The 20,453-nt window shown below is 37.5% G+C and overlaps 1 protein-coding gene across 4 annotated transcripts in view; it reads right to left on the reverse strand.

Moving 5' to 3' along the window:
* The window catches only part of PAM (peptidylglycine alpha-amidating monooxygenase), a 136,236-nt gene that overhangs the window by 46,084 nt on the left and 69,699 nt on the right, over positions 1–20,453 (reverse strand). For all 4 annotated transcript variants that reach the window (XM_062599075.1, XM_062599077.1, XM_062599076.1 and 1 more), the window contains exons 5-7: positions 18,132–18,219; positions 7,626–7,711; positions 5,866–5,949 (exon numbers count right to left, since the gene is read on the reverse strand). In XM_062599075.1, the coding sequence (XP_062455059.1) occupies positions 5,866–5,949; positions 7,626–7,711; positions 18,132–18,219 (258 nt within the window). The remainder of the gene's footprint in view (positions 1–5,865; positions 5,950–7,625; positions 7,712–18,131; positions 18,220–20,453) is intronic.

The raw sequence follows: 20,453 nt of genomic DNA on the forward strand, positions 1-20,453 counted from the left end.
AGTTTTCAAAAAGTACTAAGAAGAAAAGATGAAATTCCCCTTTTTCGGTCCAAAAGGAAGATCAAAACGAACTGAAGACTATCAGTGGGAGATCTGTTATTGCTACTATAGCGGCCAATCGTATCAGTCCATACCTGGAACAACACAGTCAACTTCTGGCCTAACCATCTGACTTGCAGTGCTTATTACCAAGACTAAAATAACAGATGGATAGATTGCACTGGATACATAAAAATTTATTACAATACATTGTAATTTCTTCGGCAGCTGTATTTAGCCATATCCGAGCTAAATGTGTTTTTATAAATGTACGCTGAAAATACAGTTTTCCTTGTTAGTCTTTCCCTACAGCTCACCCCCTTGAAACTCTGAAGCTGCTGAACATCATAGCCAAGAGAGTTGGCAGAGGGGCAGCGTCAGTTCATGCTGCAACCTCTCTTTTAGAGCATCGCTGCATGGCTTAAGCAGAAAGATCCCTAAATGTTGCACAAACCAGACAAAATCTTGGTCGTCTTTCCAGTCTATCAGTCCAGCTTGCCTGAATACTTTGATTTTTGTATTTGAGCTATCCAGCAAATGTACACTGATCTAAGGTAAATAAATTACATGCTTTTATTTGCCAAGTGGCAAGGAGAGGGAAATGCGTTTAACTCAGAAACATTTTATCTCAAAGCTTATTCTCCATGAAGAGTTTCCATCAAAAATCAAACAAGCAGTAGTGTTTACGGCTGCCTTTTAAAGGCTGTATGCATATAACAAAGTCATATTAAAATATTTCCTGCCCTTATTTACCAATGTCAAACAAAATTAAAGGTACAAGTTAACGCCCAACACTGGCTTCTGGTATTTTAAATGCATCTTTTGTTTTAAAATTTGTATGTAACTTTATAATGGTAATTCTAAGTTCAACAACCAATACACACATAGATTAGTTAAAAAAAAAAATCACCTATGCTACATCCTGTTTTATCCTGTGCTATATTTTCCAGGGGAAACACCTCACATATTAGCAATAGTTAGAAGTTGTCAAATAACACTCCGAATTGCGGAGAAGCCAAATTACCCTAAACAGAGACGCGCTCTTTCTACAGGCTCATTTTGATACAACTTGGCAGGGCAAACCTGCCACTCTGTCTGCCCCAAATGTATGACCCTACGCAGGAATAACCTGCCATAAAGGCGCAGGCTCGTAGGGCCGCCCAGCAGCTAAGGAACCTGCTCCGTGCGGAAAGCAGCTCCCGAGGTTTTCCGACGGTGGGCGGCAGCCTGGAGGACAGCTCGGGACCCCGCAAGTCAGCCCTCAGTGCCCAGCTCCCAGGCTCTCTGGACTCCCTGGCAGCTCACATTGCAAAATCTGACCGCTGCAAGTGTTTTCACGTGGAAATGCTTTGAAAATTCAAAAGAGGCTGAGGATTTTTATTCTGCATAAGTGATATCCAACTTGCTGTTGCATTTGCCTAGATACCAAAGAAAATCCTGTTGTTTTTAATTTAGAATTAGAAAAACAAAGCCCTGAGACATCTATTTCCTTTGCACTCTGGATACCTGGATTATGAACAACAGACCACACCACTTAAAATCTGTATTTAGTTTTTTCATTGCTTTAGTTCTAACATTTAACAGGCACAGTATAGACTTTACAAATGGCTACTAGAATATTTGCAAGCTTTCACAGCAGCAGAACGCTGCCTTTTCTGACGTTGCAAACCCCCTGTTATTTAAAAGTCAACCTTTCGATTTGCTCCAGAATCTCCACGTATAGTCTCAGGATTGACTTTGCCACGTTAACGATGTGAGCCAGCCTCAGATCTGGAGCAGAGGCTCTACCCGAGCAAGGGAATTCCTGCGCTAACGCCCACGGGGAATTAATCTCCAAGTTCTATTTAGAAGACAAAGAAATACGGTACAAAAATGAACCTAATCCTTTTAAAGAAAGAACCAAATTCAATATACTGCATTTGATTTTGACACCTGATCTTTGATACCCAAAGAACACTAGCTCAGTTCATTTTTTCATGCAAGCCAGAGGACTGGCTATTGCTGATCTGTTCACTCATCCAAAACCAGTTCAGTAATATTCTTTTAAAAATCTAGTAACAATTAGAAAGGAAAATATATCTCTCTTCAGTTCTGGGCTAATGATGAAAGCTCAAAACAAAATTTTCCCTTTTTTAAACTAGCCACATTTTTGAGAAACAAAATATAGGCACAGACTCCTCACTGTCATTTTTACAGCCAACTTTCCAAGCAGAAAAAAGGCCAGCTATTGCTGATCTCAGTCATGCATAATTTTTTAATTAAATAAATACCATGCAAAAATCATGACTGATCTGTTGATATAATATCATAAACATGAATATCTAAAATGACAAACACGCAAAATGAATTAAATCAGGGCACTCTAACGTCAAAAGCCTTCTTGTTATCAGAGAAGCACACTGTCTCCAGTGTTCAAATAATACTAACACTCAAATGACAGCTTACGATTCACATTTTTGTGAGTAAGAGACAACTCCCAGGTGGGTAGCCAAAATTAGAAAATTCCCCAATCAGAAAATAAAACAAAACAAAAACCAGGTATATCTGTTTTTCATGTAATGATGGCAATGTAAAACTTGTGAGGACTGACAGCTGGAAGAAGTCTGCTCCAAGCATACTGACAAGCAGTACCAGCTGCTTCAAACAAAGCACCTACTTATATGCACAGAAAATGACAGAACTGGATTACTTTCCTTTCAGAAAAGGTAAAGACTGGTATGTTCATTTTACCTAGCTTCTGACTACTTTTAATTACTTCAGTTCTTGGAAAGGATTAAGATATCGGTATGGCAGGTTAGAAACAACATTCATCTTTGCTGCAAGGAGGACAAGGGAAAAGAAAAACTCTAGAGATTCGAAGAAGAAAAATACATATTTTTAAAATCAGATCTGAAGCCACTTATACAGAAGAATAAACCACAAATAGCACAAGTGCACTGCATATCCCTACAGACCAAACTTAAAATTGTTTGTGTGCAGTTATAGATTTTAAGAAGCCTAGATTTATTTTAAATTGAATCTGAACCCTGAAATACTTGAGAGTATTAAAAAAGACAATCTTCTGACCTACTTTTTACTTGTAACATAATTGTACCTACTATCAGTCATAACTCCAACTTACTATAATTTTTGCTCTAGTAATATAAAGTAGTCAATGTAAATGAAAGTAGTCAAATAGAACAATTATTGTTTTCCTAGAATGGCTCTTTAAACATACCTCAAATTACATTGGTGAATTCTTTTTTGTTTTTCCAGCTTGTTTTATTTTTTTAATCTTTGTGCATTTTATACACGATATGGTATGTTTTATTTTGACATTTGAGCATTATATGCATATCTAAACGTGAAAACACTTAGATTTAAGTAGAGAAAGGCAGGAAGTATAATTAGATTAATAGCAGGTTAATGAAATGAAGAAATATCCCTCTTAAAAATAGTTGAAAATGAGTTGAGAAATTTTTCCTAAGACATTTTTTCCACAGATTGATAGGAAATAGAATTGGATGCTAATACATAAATAATTACTACTTCAAGTCAAGTATTTTATATTTGCAATGACTTTCAAGTCAGAAAATTAAACTCTGAACAGTGCTTCTGAATCCTTGATGTGCTGATGAAAGCTCAGTATTTTTCATCATTTGTCCGCTATTCTAAATGGCAACAACTGCATGTACTTGCAAAATTTAACGATTATATTCCTATATTCTGAAAAGCCAGTTATCAACTGACGTCTCAGCAGATATAAAGACAGCATCTTTTAGATCACTCCTGAAGTTTAAAATCATCCCAAAGGTTCTATGGTTCAGTATTAGTCTTGAACATAGCAGTTAAGGTTTCTGAGATTTAAATTATATTTTTACTCTACTAAAATTGTAATTTTTACAGTCAGAAAAAAAATAGAAATATTTTCTTCTCACAAAAGTCATAGAGAAACTAAATGTTTTTTCACTTTAAAAATAAAAGATCTGATTACCAGGTAAAACAAAAACCCCTAAACAATAGAGATAGTCTGCATACTCTGTAACTGCTGAAGTAATACGTGACAATAGTATCTCCTAAATTACAGCCTTCTTATCAGTCCACATCTCTTTAAACTATGATCATTTCACAAGTTCATTTCTATGACATCCTTTTATTTATTCCCCCTCTGTCTAAAAGAAGTTCTGATGAGGGGACAGTGGTATAAATTTTTTATTTCAGGTGTAAACTTACGATAATACAGCTTCTCTGATATGGACAACACTGAGTGGTGCGTGCGGGCATGTGTGTGTGTTTTTTACCTAGGAGGTTTGAATATCAAATTAATCTACAAATTAAAGTTTCCCAAATGCTTCCTCAGCTAATGAGCAATAGAAGCTACTCATGTTTCTTTTTCTTTTTTTTTTAAAGCTATGAACACACAAATGGTACTGATGAGTGAAGATTAACTCTCACTGTCCCCAAGCAATAACGAAGATCAGGCTCTCACCTAATATGTTTTCTTTAGATGTTAGCAGCTGTAATTACAAGTTATTTCAACAGGTGAAGAATCTCACAGCTGTCCTAGTCCTCTAAATTGTCTCATCAAAAGTCATTCTTTGAGTCAGCTTCAGCTGTACGTATGCACCACTTCCATTTGAACAGTTCCACCCCACTCACTGTGGTCCTTCCTCCTCCTCCCCTCCGCTTAGCGTTATTGCTGTTAGGATACATTACATTTCATGTCACAGTAGAAACCTCGCCTTCAACTTTAAACTAAACTTTAAGTTATTAAAGATAGTAGGATACTCTTGCAGGAAACCTCGGTAAGTTTTGTCCAAACTTGCAAGAGGTGCACAGAAAGGAGGGGTCGTGGCCAGGGGAGTTGCCAACTGCAGGGCTACTTGTGTATTGAGAGCTCAGGACAACCTGCAGATCTTTCACCACGGCAGCACTGAAGGATTCAGAAGCTACTGGCAAAGTTCAGAAATTCCTCATGTAACGCATATCCCCCCTCGTTCAGTACACGTTCAGCAGATTTCATTTCCATTTTGTGAAGAAACTTCCGTTAGCATTGGGCAGGTATTCTCTTTTGTAATAGTACTACAGTCAAAGGTTTTTAAAATTTATTTCTTCCTATGCATATTTTGGAAAAAAAGCTAAAACTCTTGCTATTATTTTTTTCCTATTATTTTACTTTCCCTTTCTTCTACTAAGCCCAACATTTTCATTTATCACTCAGCCTATGAAGGTCTTCACATTCCTGTTTCAACTCTATGCACTGATGTATTACAGCAGAGTTCAGTAAGACTGACAGTGCATTTCTTTTTCTTTTAAATGCAACAGGGGCCCTAAAGCAAAGATACCACATGACAAGTGATTCACAAGAGTGAAAAATAAAAAACTCATGTGTCTTAAAAAGGTGTCAGAATAAGGTGTTTCAGATTTAAACAGTATGGTACACATGAAACATAAATCAGAAAAAACATTAAACTTATCCAAAGCAGCCCTCAATCAGACAGACTAAGGGTGCTATGGGTATTTTCTTTCATTCAGCTTTCTTAAATAAAACACAGTACTCTACAGAGAAAAAGTTCCTCCCTCATTTTAAGACTAACTTGCCTCTTCACTAGCTCAAGCCATTTGCCACAGACTTTTTTGAAGAAAAGATATCCTTGTTCACCTTCTTTTAAAGATAAAGCAAGGTTACAAGGTTAATATATTGACATGAGTTTTTTATTACAAGTATGCCTATCGATCTTTATCTTTGCCAAAGAAATTTATTTCTTCAGATAATTAATGTATTTTTAAATGCTCTGAATTTCTGTAACTGATACAGTCTACAGAATGAAACTCCAAAATACATACCTCTAAATGCGCTGATATCACCATAGTGTACCTGGAGCACAAAGTATTTGCTACCTGTTTCTCCTCCAACTCTGAATCCGACACCTTAAGAGAAGGAAAACTCATTAGGATTGCAGAGACAATAAAACGTAAAATGGTTTGTCAATGCTGACAGTATCTAAAAATACAAATTTCTGTAGTGGCTCATAGTGAACAGGTAGAAAGTGTCCCTGAGATACCTATGAGGAAAATGTTGCCCTGAAAACTAGAGAAAAACACCACCACAGATTCCCGAACAGACCAAGAAGAAACAACCATAAGTTAATCATTACTGAATAGATTCCTACTTTATGCAAAGAAGTCTCTCATTCCAAGAGCCTGAATGCAGATTTGACACAACTATTAAAAAGAAAAAAAAAAATCACCATTCTGGCCACCCGTCTAGAATTTGGTGGAATTTTCATTTCTTATACTACCTGGGAAAGATAGCATTAAAACTGACCTAAGAACACACTGAGAATGAAGATAAGAAAACCTGTAGTACAGAATTAATTTCCACCCCAAAATATTCAACTCTGAAAAAAACTTGCGGAAGTTACGAAACTATGCCAGTTTTGGACAGAAGCAACAACATGGATAGAGGAAGAATTTGAAATAATGAACACAAATTGTAGAGTATCACTGTCACCAAAAGGGATTTCTCTATATTGATTCTATAATGAACATACTAGGAAAGAAGCAGAAAAAGCAATTTCTGCTTATTCAGCCAGTGAATCCCACTAGATTAAAAACTGCCAACGGTAAAGCCTACCTGCAAAGATAACTGCAGCATCTCTGCTTGCAAATATAATATCGTTATAAAATAACCCCTTATATTTATGGGCATCTTAAAGACAACAAAACTACTCACAGGAGTTTAACACCAGAGTAAATACCAGGCCTCCACAGAGTCCAAGCAATGTTTTTTTCTTCTTAAATTGACATGCTGATAACCAAACCAAATAACATTCCTGCTGATAAATGTGTATATGCACAATGCACTGCTCCAGGTTATGAAAAGGGGTAGTAAAAATGAAAGAAAAAAATAATCTCAAACTCAAGGTATTTTCAAACTGAGGCTGCATAGATGGTAGATATTACCAGCACTCTTGGGAGATTATTAGAAAGAACCACTTCTCACTGACTTTCAGAAGAACGATTACTACTAGCCTATGAAATTTTGATCACATTCAAAGTCATTTATTTATATACAAAGTGGGTATGAACATGCTGTCCAACTGCATCCAAACATCAAGAAATAAAAAAAAGGGTAAAACTATCCAATATCCTTAAGACTACAGAAAAATTCAATGCTTAGATGACAACTTTCGTGCTTTCCTGAACACATGACAGTATGTTAACAGCTTTAGAGAGATGATATAAACTGTGCTATTGAACAATGTATAAATACTGCACTAATACCTTGTAGAAAATGCAAAATAAATGCTACATAAAGGAAAAAAAAAATCAAGCATTATGTTACTATTCTCTCCTTTAGTCCTTTTTCCCCTGTACTGAAGCCCATAATGTTACAGTAAGTAAGATGGCAAAAAAACCTCTCCCAAATATATTGTCTAGCATAATGCATTCACAATTTATGAGGTTACAGTTTATACAGTTTCAACCAACTAAGACTTAATAAAATACTACAGGAGTTTCCTAGAAATGCCAGGTACTTGCTTCCACATCATCTTCTCTCTCTTGCCCCCAAATGCAAGAACTTCACATAAAAGGCACGATACCTTTGGGCAGCCTGGTGGGTGGAGCATTTCTTGCCCAAGCATACAAAATGTTAGATTTGTCTTTGCATGTTCCTTCATCACAGTCCCTAAAAATATGAGGAAAGAAAACAGAAGGAAATATGATTATTTTTCCATTTTGAAATCTGCAAATGTCAGGTGAATTACATGCATAAAATGTTAATTTTAAGGCATGTAAAGATGTTTTTGGATGTATTTTGTTTAAACACAGTTCTCCTAATTTAGGATGTATTCCTGGCTGTCACTAGGTCCTCCATTTTAACCTCTTTTATATTTTCCCCTCCTCTGTCTTAAGATAATTTTAGGCAAATGGAATCAAATCTATAGAAAGTTCTGATAGTCTCCGTCAGTCCAGTTAGTAACTGGTGGTGAGAAAATAAAGGAAACTGATGAGGATGAACCACCAACTGAACGTTTTTAGCACTGTTAGCTTAAGTGCCTCAAAACAACACTGGCTGCCAGGTTTGCAGAGCTACATAGAAGCCATATGTAAAGATGTAAAGTAGTAAAAACAAAAACAAAACAAAACAACTTTTTGATCAAATTTTGACATTTAAAATTCATCTAAAAGATCACTGGTTAAAATAAATAAGTATCACAAAGGCTCTCCATAAAACCACAGATAGGAGGCACTCATGTTCTTCCCTGTACTAGATCCAAGCTCATTGCCTCAAATTAAGTTTTCATTTCATTGCACTGGGTTTTTCTTTTTCTTTTTTCTTTTTTTTTTTTTTGATTTTTTTTTTCTATTTATGAAAAACAAAGTGCTTGCCAAGCTGCAGAGCACAGAGAGGTCACAGCCATCTGCAATAACTGCAAGCTCTAGAGCTGTTGTCCCCAGCCTCTGCAGCTGAAAGCTGCAGGCGACATGTTTTCCTTCACCAGAAGAGCTACTCCAGGGCTGAGGCCACCGAGCAGACACACAAGTCGTCACGGCTCCTCCTGTGTGAATTTTGTGTGTGTGTTTGTTTTAAAGGTGCCTACAGAGCTGTATGGATAAATAGTCGCCAGAAAGCTACGTGCTGAGAAGGTAGCATGCAAAAGTTTCCTGAGGACTGATAAGCCTTAGAGACCAGTAGTCCTGTTGAATCCAGAAGACCTAATAAACTCCGGACACAGAGCCCACTGAACCTGTAGAAGGCTAATAGCATACGGTAGCGCTGACAACAGCTTGTGTGACCTGGACCACATCCAAGGGGGTGCAGACTCCTACATGCAGATATAGGCTACAGGATCGTATACACAGATGAGGAACCAAGGAACTGACTAGGCAGGAGTTTTCAAACACCTACCTAAAAGCCACTGCCACGTCAGTTCAACCCTCTCCTTCCAAGTAAACAGTTGGGTTTGGCCTCCCTGCTGTTTTTTCACTTGGGAAGCCACTATTTTTGTTCACTATGGGAACATATTGCGTGAACAGAATTAGCAGTAAGGTTTGAGTCTATTTATAAGAGCTTAATGAGTAAAAGGTATTCTAAGAAATAGTGGCTTCGATTGGTGCACCTTCCCTCTCTCTCTCGATCCTCTCTTAGGAAAAAGTTATTTATAGGGTGCATTTGCATCTTCTGCAGTGGCCCAGCAGGGCTAGGCACAAAGTGTCGTGGGCTTGAGCACAGAAGTCATGCCATGAACGCGGCACCGCAGCTTCCTGTGGCTGTGAGCCTGAGAAGGCCTCGAGCCGAAACCGCGCTGAACGCACCGACCGATCCCTGATGGATCCAAGCCAACGTTTCAACCCAAACCTGAAGCCTTTTGCCTTTCATATTGCTGGTAAAGTGAGGTCTGAAAAAATATCTGCACATGCATAATATGCCCACCTTAAATAGCAGGGAAACAGTTTCACACAGTATGAAGAAGGGAATAAGAGCATAAAAGACAGGACTTTCAGGAGATGCAGGTTCAGTAACCTTCCTGTCAAGAACATCTGAGCCACCCGTTCTAACCTTCAGCACAGCGGCAACTCTGCAGTCCAGTCTGTACTCCTGGGGCATCACTTTAGTTCTTTGTGTACAGGGAAAACCACTGCAGTGGGACATTTAGAGCCTCCACCATTCCACAGAGTCTTACTTTAACAGAGGCAGAAAGCACAGAAGCACTGCCCTGATCATCAGCCCACTGAGCGAAGATGAAACACCTCACTTCTCCCACTTCACTACTTTGGCTCAGAAGGCCCACCGACTTGTCCGTCCCCGCTCCCTTCCCCCTCCCAAATGAAGCATGTCCCCTCCCCCCAAAAAAGCTGTTTTCTAGACAAACTTATTTCAACGTAGGTAAAATGTTTCATGATTAGTGATTCATACAGGTGTAGGTAAAGCTCTGCAGCTTTCAACTGCTACCATCTGAAAACCCCAAAAATTTTAAGGGATCTACCCAGGTATTAAGCGGCACAGTTCGGTGGTACGCTGAAGAGATGGGTCAGGAGGAACAGCAGAATCCAGAATCACAGCCTCACTTTTATCCCAACATACCAGGCCTGCAATTTACACCCCAGTACTTGTTACAACCTTCAGAAAGATATTCTATTGCATTAGTTAGGTTAGAAAAAAGTAAAATAAAAACAAAAGTTATGTAGGCTATTCTGAACTCTGTCTCAGTCTCTCTCTGGGATACTACTGGGTAAAAGACCGTGCAGGAGAGAAAGCTAAAATACCACACCGTTCTTTCACTATGCTTAAAGAAGTCTACTCTCTCATATAGGTATCAATGCTGACCTTGAACACACATATAAATAAGTGTATAGAGTATAATTATACTAACAACTATAATTTTGACTGCTGATCAAAATTATAATATATATTTTGTTTGGTAATATCTATAGTCAAATTTTCATTTTGGGGGCTGCAGAAACACTGCTTACTGACTGCTGCTGCCTATTTCCTTCCAGCTCGCTCCACTCTGCTTTCCTGCAAGCTCTTCTCAGTCCCCCTGAACTCAGCAATGGCATTCTTGTCGCCCTGGGATACACCAAGGGGCTACATTTTTATGATACTTATTCTTGTCATTTTTCAGATTTATTAATGCTGTTTTGTCCTCCAATCTCCTGGAAGAACCGTAATTTACTACGTCTGAGAACACTAAAATACAGATTCTTTGAAATGGTCACAGATGAACTTTAAGATTTTAAGAAAATCTGCTGTACGTGAAAAAAGAAAAGTATGTGTACAAGCCACAGCAGAGGACTGAAGTATGCATATCTACTTATGAATGAAAGAAAAAATGAAACCATGCAACAAGTAAACAGTGAGCATACTACACAAATCAAAGAACATTTTACATTTAGCCTAAGTTATTTCATACCAGAAGAGGGATTATTACAAAACAATAGGAACATAATAACATTTAAAGGCTTAGGACAGTGTAATTCACTTCCCAGCACTCGTTCCTGGCAGGACTGTTAGAATTTCTGGTTGCTACATTAAGGATTCTGTGTTAGATTGTAATTTTCAAATATTAATGTCTCCATCAAATTGAGAAGGTGTTTCAAAATCCCTTTTGACTCAACATCCAAACCACACAGACGAAAACCAACATCTTCAATTTTAACTGTTTTGACCCCAGAGCCATTTCGACACACCTCTTTAACCTCCAACTCCAGAGCATGCTGGAGCCCAGAGCATGGGCATCTTCAACTGGGCCCAGTGCTGACTACTGCCAGGCTGACTATCTGAACCATCCTACTGCTCAGTAATACACGAGCAGCTGTATAATGCGGTATTTTGGAAGAGACCACTCCGGAAAGGATATTCTGAAAAAAACTGCAGAAGCAGCAAATGAGTCAGACCCCATAGTATTTACAAAAATGTCAGCACCATCAATCTCAAAAGTTTAACCTTAAGATCTCATGCAGATACCAGCGTTAGGGTTTTTATCATCTGTTTTACTCTGCCTTTTAAAGGAGAATATTCTGACATCTTCCACAGACTCTTCAAGAGCACTTTAAGACTCTGGCTGTCACTACTCTCTGGGCATATTCCTCCTACTTCGCGAATGAGGATTTTAGGCTACAGTGCCTTTGTAATTCACCAAAAATACATTTAAAACAGAATCCCACAGAGAAGCCTATCATAAAACAGAACACTCCCAAGTGTTTTTTAAATACTACTTCTTCCAAACAGGACCTCAAATGCAGAATATGTATTTATCAGTTTTTAAACCAAGTGCAAGTTTTGGGGGTTTTTTTGAAACAAAGTTCATTGAAGAAGTTTGCTTTGCTTACTGGATCTTTTAAAGCAGAACATATTTGAATATGCTGTTTTCTCTACTTTGTCAAGAATTCCAATCTTACTAACAGTATTGGTGACTTGCACGAAACATGCCCAGTGATTTCTGTTTCAACAAAAAATCCCAGTAATTCAGTCATAGTCACTAAGTCTTTTTAACATGGTACAGCTTTGATTTAATTATCCTGAAATCTTACTTCAATGAAGTATGTTCACACTTCACCTTTTCCTTTTTTTTTAATATTTCTGCATATAATTCAGAATTGTTTACAGTATACTCAATTGGATTGATAATTTTGGTCTTCCATAGGGAATGACCACTAGAATGTACATACTTCTTTAAAATGTATTAAAAACTGTGGTTAGAAGAGTAAATGAAAAGCTAGAAGTGTTTAATAAACCTATCATGACATTTGAATTATCTTATTTGTAGCGGGCAATAACATTTTAATATTAATAAGAAGAGACTAAGGGACAAAGCAATGTATGAAGTTTCCATGGGAACAACACACCAATGTTTTAAGACCAAATATATTTGCATTAAGAAAGCAATTTTTTTGCATTTTTCTCTATTATATTCTTCACTGATTCTAGCCAAGACTTGAAAAAAAAAGTATATTTTACATGATTAAGAAAAATATTTTCTTCCTGAGAATTGGTCTGCTACATCTGTGGTAGAAAGTTTGTCCAGAAATGAAAATTGAATTGGTTCAATAGACTTAAAAAATTTGATATTAAGACAACTTCTAGATTTTTTTTAAAAAGAAGTTACACATATTTGAATGTATTATTTACATTTAAGTATCCTTCCTTACTAAATACACTTAGAAATGCTTGAGAAAACTGGGAATATTTGACCTGTACTACAGAGATCATGTGAGTTAACTCTTTGTTGTCAGAGCTGAATGGTGCAGGACAATTCTGCCACAGTGATGGTTGGTGGGAAACTACACTGAGAAATATAAATCTTTCTATTCTCCCCTCCCAGGTAGTGAAATAGTTGTCTTGTATTCCCTTTTTAATATCTTTTGCAACCTGTACTGGAATGAATGATACCATTACTTCCAATCAAAAGCTTCCATAAACATGCCCTACTTCCAAGTAACTATTCTGATGGAGGACTTAGAGGGTGGTAATCTATAGCCTGTTTGGACTAGACAGCTATTTAAAATTATTCCTCCTGATCTCAACAAAGGCTTTGTCTACAAAACATCTGAAATGGGAGTTCATTTCAGGGTTAGTTTTGATGCAGTGTGAGACTTGTCCACCACTCCACTCCGCCCCCCAAATTCAAATGTATTCTTGATTATCTATGGAGAATTACTCAAAACTTTCAGTTAGCCATTTCAGATATATATACACTTTGGTTTCAGCATGGTTTATCAGCTCAGACAAAACTGCACGTGATAGCAGGCTGAATTGTTTCTAGGGCCAATTATGGTCAAGAAATTGAAGCTGCTACAGGAGTTCCCCCCCCACACACACATACACACACACTGGGCAAAACCTGAGCCCTGTTAATCTACCCTATTTCTGTGGAAAGGTCTATGGACCTGTGCTGTTTCTGTGTAAAGTCCAGCTATGTCAACAACAGAGACAGGCATGCATCCCTTCAGACGAGATGATCTCTACCTGAATGTCCCATCAGCTTATCAATGGGAAGAGAACTGCAGGGAACATGCCATTCTGCACAGAGCCAGCACCACCACACAGCTTTTTGGAAGGCCAAACAACAACGTTATCAGAAAAGGAGGGTGGGGGTTGTCATAACTTTAGTGCACACTGCCATGACCACCAGGCAGCTAGTTACGTGGAAGCTGTATCCGTCCCTTTTCCATTCACTCACACTTAGAATTGGCCTGGATACAACTTCAGGCCCAAGGAAAAGTAATTCTGTCTTTGCATTCTGAAGGCTACTAAGGGATTATTTCTCCATTAACACAGCTAGTCCAGATCAACACAGTATGAAAAACAGCTCTTGATTTCATGTTTTAATGTTCTTACAATTGTCTGCAAAGCAAAGGCTAGCGTTGCCCAGAATTTTGATGAAGAAATTAAAATAATGCAAAAATTAACAGTGTGTGCCTCAGAAGAATAAAAAATGGCTGTCCATATAAATAGTAAGGGAAAGGTCCTTGTTAAACAAGTCTTTATAGTGTCCTTTTATGTCAGTTCTTAGACAGCCATTCTTTTCCCTAGTAGATGGAAGAGCAAGCAAAATCATCATTGTTAGTCTAGAGGTAAGAAAAGGGAACAAACCAACAAAACAGAAAAATATACCTAATAATACAGAGTCAACAGAATAGCAAAACTATTTCCAACAGTCGGAAACTAAAGCTAGCAAATTTAAGCTAGTAAGACGACATTTGCTTATAAAGGTGATTACAATTACTCTCTGAAATAAATGTGCAGCAGATGCTCCATATCTGAAATTTTAAGTGTATACTTTCATGCACACGCACATATACGCGCACACAATATTAATTACATATACACATAGACACAAAATAAACTTAAGACATTTATATTAGCATTTTTTTTATAGAGATATATATGTATGTATGTGCGTATGTGTCAAATAGACAAATTCAGGAGATCTCTAAATCCTGTTTTATATAGAACAGATGTGATTATCCTTCTAGCCTTACAGATGGCTATGGGCAAAGCAAGATAAACTGTTGCAATCTGTTGCAGTAAAGGCGATGTGAAATGGTGAGCCCCTGGATGAAAAATTTGTATTCAGAGAATATAAAGCAGATACTATAACTCAGAAACTGCTTACAGGGAAAAAAAAGAAAAAAAAAAACATGGTACAATCTAATCAAAATCAGGAAGGCCAGATTTGAATACGACATTAAGCATGGGTGTCAATCTAACAGGCTAGCAATAGGTACAACAATAAAAAACAGAAGCCATATTAACTGCCTCATTGCACACACTGTCACTGACTGGGTGATCATTCTCATCTGGGAAAAATGATGATATAGCCAGTGAAAACAAACTACCTGGCTCCAAGTCAAGCCTAGGATTCAAGTCTGATCCAGCTTGGGAGAACATTACAATTTTCAAGCCTCTTCACATCTAAAAACTCAGGAACCAGAATTTTCACCTAGACCCTTAGAACCACTGAGCTGACAGCTGAACTGACAGCAAGCAAGTTGCTTGGTCCACCACCCCTAGGCTAGCAAGTCCTCCCAACACACCTACCAGGCTGTTAGACTTGCACCTTGATAGGCAGTTTGTAGCTTTTCCTCTCAATATTGCAGAGACTCCACCAATCATAGTCTGAGGCATGGTTAAGGTATTTCCTTTTCCCCTGCAGGACTAAGCCTTAGATAAAGTAATCTGAATAGTGCCAAATGAAGAGAAACTAGAGAATTCTTTTTTAGTGCAACAGAAGAATCAAATTTCTCCTCAGATATGCCTTAGAAATCATCTCATGACTTTGTCTCAAGTAGCTGATCAATCTAGAAAAGGACAATTTTATTATGTACTGAACACGTCAGATTAACAAAACTATTTCTAGACATGTGAAAGAAAAACATGTTAGAAATAAAATCTACTTGGTTTTAAATAAGACATTCAAGGTGTGAAATAATTTGAAAGACATGCAAGCAGCTTTTATGTTAGTATATTTTTCACATAAGTTTAAACTATTCAAGTAAGTATACTCTAAACAATAACAGAAGACACACTGGAAAAAAGAAGGAAAAGCAGTCTGCTGAGAAGAGAAATTTCTGTTTTCAACATTTTATTTATCTGCTTTTCTTGCAAGAAAAGATCACAGCATTCATTATAAATATTCGAACTTCTCGCTGATAAGTACAAGGGAAATAAAACTCTTCAAAGTTTGTCATACGTTTAAATACTGATCAAATCATTTCCCCCAAACTATAGAGACGATCAGAAGTGCTAGATTCATATTTTTTTGTGAAAAATGCATTATACTATCATACTATCTCTAAATTCTGTTTCTAGTTATCTTATTGGTAAATATTTAAAAGATAAATTCAGATTATAAAACTGCATCAGAAAATCTGTATTAAATTGTTCCACAGATCAGATTAAATTACATAAGCTTTTACAGTGTCAGTAAAGCTTCAAAAGAAGCTCACTCTCAAAAACCTCTTAAAGACCAGCAACCTACTCAGCTACCCCCAACTTCAGCTTTTCAGCACTTTGGCTCCTCACATCTGTTCTAGCGGCACAGTGAGCTTCCCTCTGCCCTCACAGCTTTGGCATTTCAAAAAGCAAGTTAACTACCAAACCATCTGCCACAAAGAGCCTTCCTTAGCTTACTCTTAACTCAATTCCCCTTTGGACACCTGATATGAGACTTCTTCATACACAGAAAAGGGCAAACTATAGAGGAAGCAGCTAGGTCTCTGGTCTAAAGCTAGCACTAGCAACTACCCTCCAGTAAATAGAGGATTAATAAAGATAAGAAAAATCAGCAATGTACAGAACCTCTTGCTCAGAAAAATATAACATAGGAAAAATATTAGATGGAATGGGTGAACAAAGCCAAAAGCACATATATTGCTACTTCCAAAGAAGTTGAGAAATGAGGGGACCTCAACTGGGACTGCTGACCCAATGTATTTGAAGGATGAATAAAGTCAGAAACAATTCCAATAAAGCCTCCCTGACTTTTTTTTAATTAAATACTTGACAATGCTTTATACCACTGCCTTACTCCAATTTTCAATTCACATCCATGTGTAAATTATGGATTATGGTTTAAATTACTGATTTTGGTTTATCAGAACTGCCTAGAATTTGGATTATGAAGTGTCACTTGAAGTCTCTATGACCAATGTCTCCAAGGTACAGGCTGTCCTCAGCAGAAGATTCTTAACTTCAAGAATTTAATCATATCCACTCCCTAGAAATAGTACAATAGACTTTACCTCTTGTCCCAGGCTAAAAAGTCTTTTCTATAAAACAAGATTTCCCAAGTATGACTCAAAGGAGGAAATAAAGTTTTCCTGCAACCCCCCCCCCCAAAAAGCTTATTATAAACATCACTTTAAAATCATAAAATAGTACCACTTGGATTCAGATAATTTAATACTTATTTGCTGTAATTTTATCCAAATCATATAACTTGTCTGTCAGAACACAAAAAATGCTGATACTGTCTAGTGATTTTGCAAATAGGAATGTTTTTTTTCTCAAAGTTTATTTTCTTTCAGAAGTTGAGTATAATTGTCTCTCATTCAGCATAGTATCTTCTCTATATTTAACTATATTTATCTAATTAGGGGAGCTACAGCTGAACTGCATTAAACTTGACTTAGAATAAAAAACAAAAAGCTTAGCATTTTTATACTGCTGTCAAACAAGCATCATGGGAATTTTTTTGAAGATGATATATCCTGCTTTTCTATTCTCATGGATAGTTTAATTTCCTCAATAGTTGCAGAGACAGCTTCTCAGTATTCACTTTTCAAAAGCAGGTCATTTATTTGGGCTTCTAAATATGAACTAGAAGTCTAGATTTCTTAGTAGTGCCTGGCCACAACAGCTCTGAGTTTCTGCATGAGAAATAGCATTCAGCAAGTTGAGTGCAAAAAGGGCATCTGAAGTTCGAGGTCCTGTCAAACATCTTGTCTGTCTTCATTTTGGGCTATTATGGCAGAGATGTGCATTCTTAAACCTTCTTTAAGACAGTCATCAAGAAGACAGGCATCAAGAAGCAGAAAACAGACCTCTCCCTCTTCCTTACAGATGACTCAGTTAAGAATAAACAAATAAATCCCAGACTATGCTGTGTTGCAAAATGCCAGTCAAATATATCACAGCTCTAAAAATTTGACAGTTGCATACGCCAACATACCATTCACAGATGTAGTACTTTCCTTGGTCTTTTCTTTCAGAAATAGTCATTTTATTTTTTTCTCTTTGGAAATAAAATAAACTCAAGAGTGAAGTAGCAATTCACTACAGAACACAGAATACAAACAATCTGTAGACATAACCTGGAAAACACATGCTAACCCTCACACTGAGAAAGACCATTCAAATTACTCCAACTGCGATATTCAAGAACTATTGCTGATGTATTTTTAGCTACACTTCTTAAAGCTTTAACTAAAATTAGCAAAACTGAAGCGTGGGAAGACTAGGATACTACATATTTCTTCTTCTTTCACAGTTTTTCCACTCAAGAAAGAATTTAGAAAGTGACACTTTAAAAGATTCATTTGGAGGCAACCAATACAGGAGAAGTTAGGTACAACAGTAAATAAGAGCCTGCAACTCTTACCAGTAATTTTCAGTAGAAGAGGGTTCATTACATCCAAAGAGTAACATGTGATGAACAGTGTCCATGCTGGCATGAGGTTTAAAGTCAACTGAAAGACAAAATGATAAAAAAAAGCAAGCTGTCTTTATTCTCACCATGTATCACATAAGGAAGAACATTTTGTGCCATCATTGCTCCATATTGCTCCACACAATGGACGTGTGCCCCAGTTGCTTGTTATTTGCCTTCTGCGTTCCACTTCCAATTTTATAAGCCTTTACTACATCTCCACTCAGTGGCCTTTTCTCCCAAGCTAAAGTATCACACTTGATTTAGTGATTAAAAATAAAAAATTCCAGGTTTTCACGCAAAATTGTTGCATTTTTCCTTTTTCCTCTGATGTTAAATATGACACTTAGCATATCAATGTAACCCAGCAAATTTTAGCATAACCAGTCTTTTGACCATTCGCCTCAAAATTTGCACTTGTGATTTAATAGTACTTTTCTACTTCTTTAACCTCTTGTCTCCATCAAAAATCCAAACAAACAGTAAATTAGAATTAAGAGCTGTGCACTGGTTGGAGTGATGTCTCCTTACCATGTTCCACTTGTAGCAAAATATTGCTACAACTCTTTTTAGGACTAAAGTTCCAAGAAAAGAATTATAATGTATTCTCACTCACACGTGAACTCTTTTCGAATGGAAACCAAAAAGATTAAAGTTAATGCAATCACATTGACCAAATATTCCTCATGACTGGAAGGTTAGATGAAGGTGAATCTTCGGTACTTGACTGCTCTTTGTACAACGCCACAAGAACACTGTTTTTGCTTCTCAAATGTTAGTGTTCCTGTTCAGTAGAGTAAAAAAGTTACTGACATTATGCTGTAATAACACTGACTGTTGATGTACAACGATAGTGTTTCTAGGAACAAAACAGGCTGTGCTTCCTTTATTCGTTCTGAAATACGTCAGATATAGGGAATGGAAAGGAGTTTTCCTTCATTCGAGATAGGGATGGACCTTGGAAGGCTTTTAACCTTATTCTTCGGCAGAAATCTAAAATTGTAGTAACTGAGTCACTCCTGGCCTTACATGTACATAGACACTTGCAAGCTAGGTGTGTTCTAGCTGTTATAAAAGCCTTAATATAGGCTGACCACAAAGCTGTAAGCCACAGACGCACCATAAGTTTGCAGATTTATCTGCATCCCAACCTGGTATGTGAATATACAGCTAAGAAAGAGTTCCTGAAGTGAATTTTTCTGTGAACTACTGTTCCAGTCATATGAGAAAAACAACAAAAATAGAAAAACCCCAAAACACACACTGGATAGTTTCTACTCCTATCTTCTGGAGCCAAGATGCGCAGTGAGAAATGAGGAACAGCAGCCAGAAATTTTGGCACAGAACCCAAATTCCTACGTCAAAGACATAGGGCATGCAGTAAATTGTACGGGAGTGAGGATGTAAGAGGACTACCCGTGTATCCTGCTGTAGCCTTCTGCAACGCGAGCTCAAAAGCAGACTTGGTCTGAAAGGCAGGTGAGTAGCCGGCTTGCTAGAACAGGTGGGAGCTGCAGAAAGATGAAGGCTGCCAGCCTCACTCTGGGACCCCAGGTCCCAGGAGACACATTCCAAAAGATGGGCTGAATCAAGGCTATTCTGCGCTCTGCGTATTCTTAAAAGTGGGTTCAGAACTGCTGAACTTGCCAGTATGACTAAAGTCCAAAGACAACAGCAAATTCTTCCCTTCCAGCAAATTCTACTCATTCCATAGCCACAAACCACATCTGTGTTACAGCAAGACCTTTTGTTTCGACATTTTTATCACTAATACTTAATAGCAAAACTATGACTAGCTTTTGCGTAGGTAGACAATATGTCATTTAGTGTGGACTTTCTATCATAGTTTATAGGTGTTTAAAGCTGCTGTTACCAATTTAAGCAAGAAATGAAATTTCCGAAGGAGTTCATAAGCAGTATTCACATAAATGTGAAATACAGTGGTCTTTACCACGGAACCTGACACCTGTACCAAACGCGCTGTAAGCATCTCTTAGAAAGACAGCCTTGAGGAAAGGCTTCGTTAAGTTAAAGGTGAGGCTCCCCCGTCCGCTGAAGCCTCTGCCCATCATGCTGTCTCCCTGTTTCTTTCGACTCCCCGGCCGTTCTGCCACCTTCTGTACTTACTCAGACACGGAAGTCAGGAAGGCTTTTGCTTGCTCTGCACAGTGCCCGTTACAATGATGTTCTAGTGCATGGACCTTTAAATGCTATTGCAAAAGTTATTACGAGTAAGTTATTAAATTCTACTACTGACAAGGAATAACGCACCAC

Source organism: Rhea pennata, chromosome Z (assembly GCF_028389875.1).
Source record: "Rhea pennata isolate bPtePen1 chromosome Z, bPtePen1.pri, whole genome shotgun sequence".
In the NCBI taxonomy this organism is placed as follows: domain Eukaryota; kingdom Metazoa; phylum Chordata; class Aves; order Rheiformes; family Rheidae; genus Rhea; species Rhea pennata.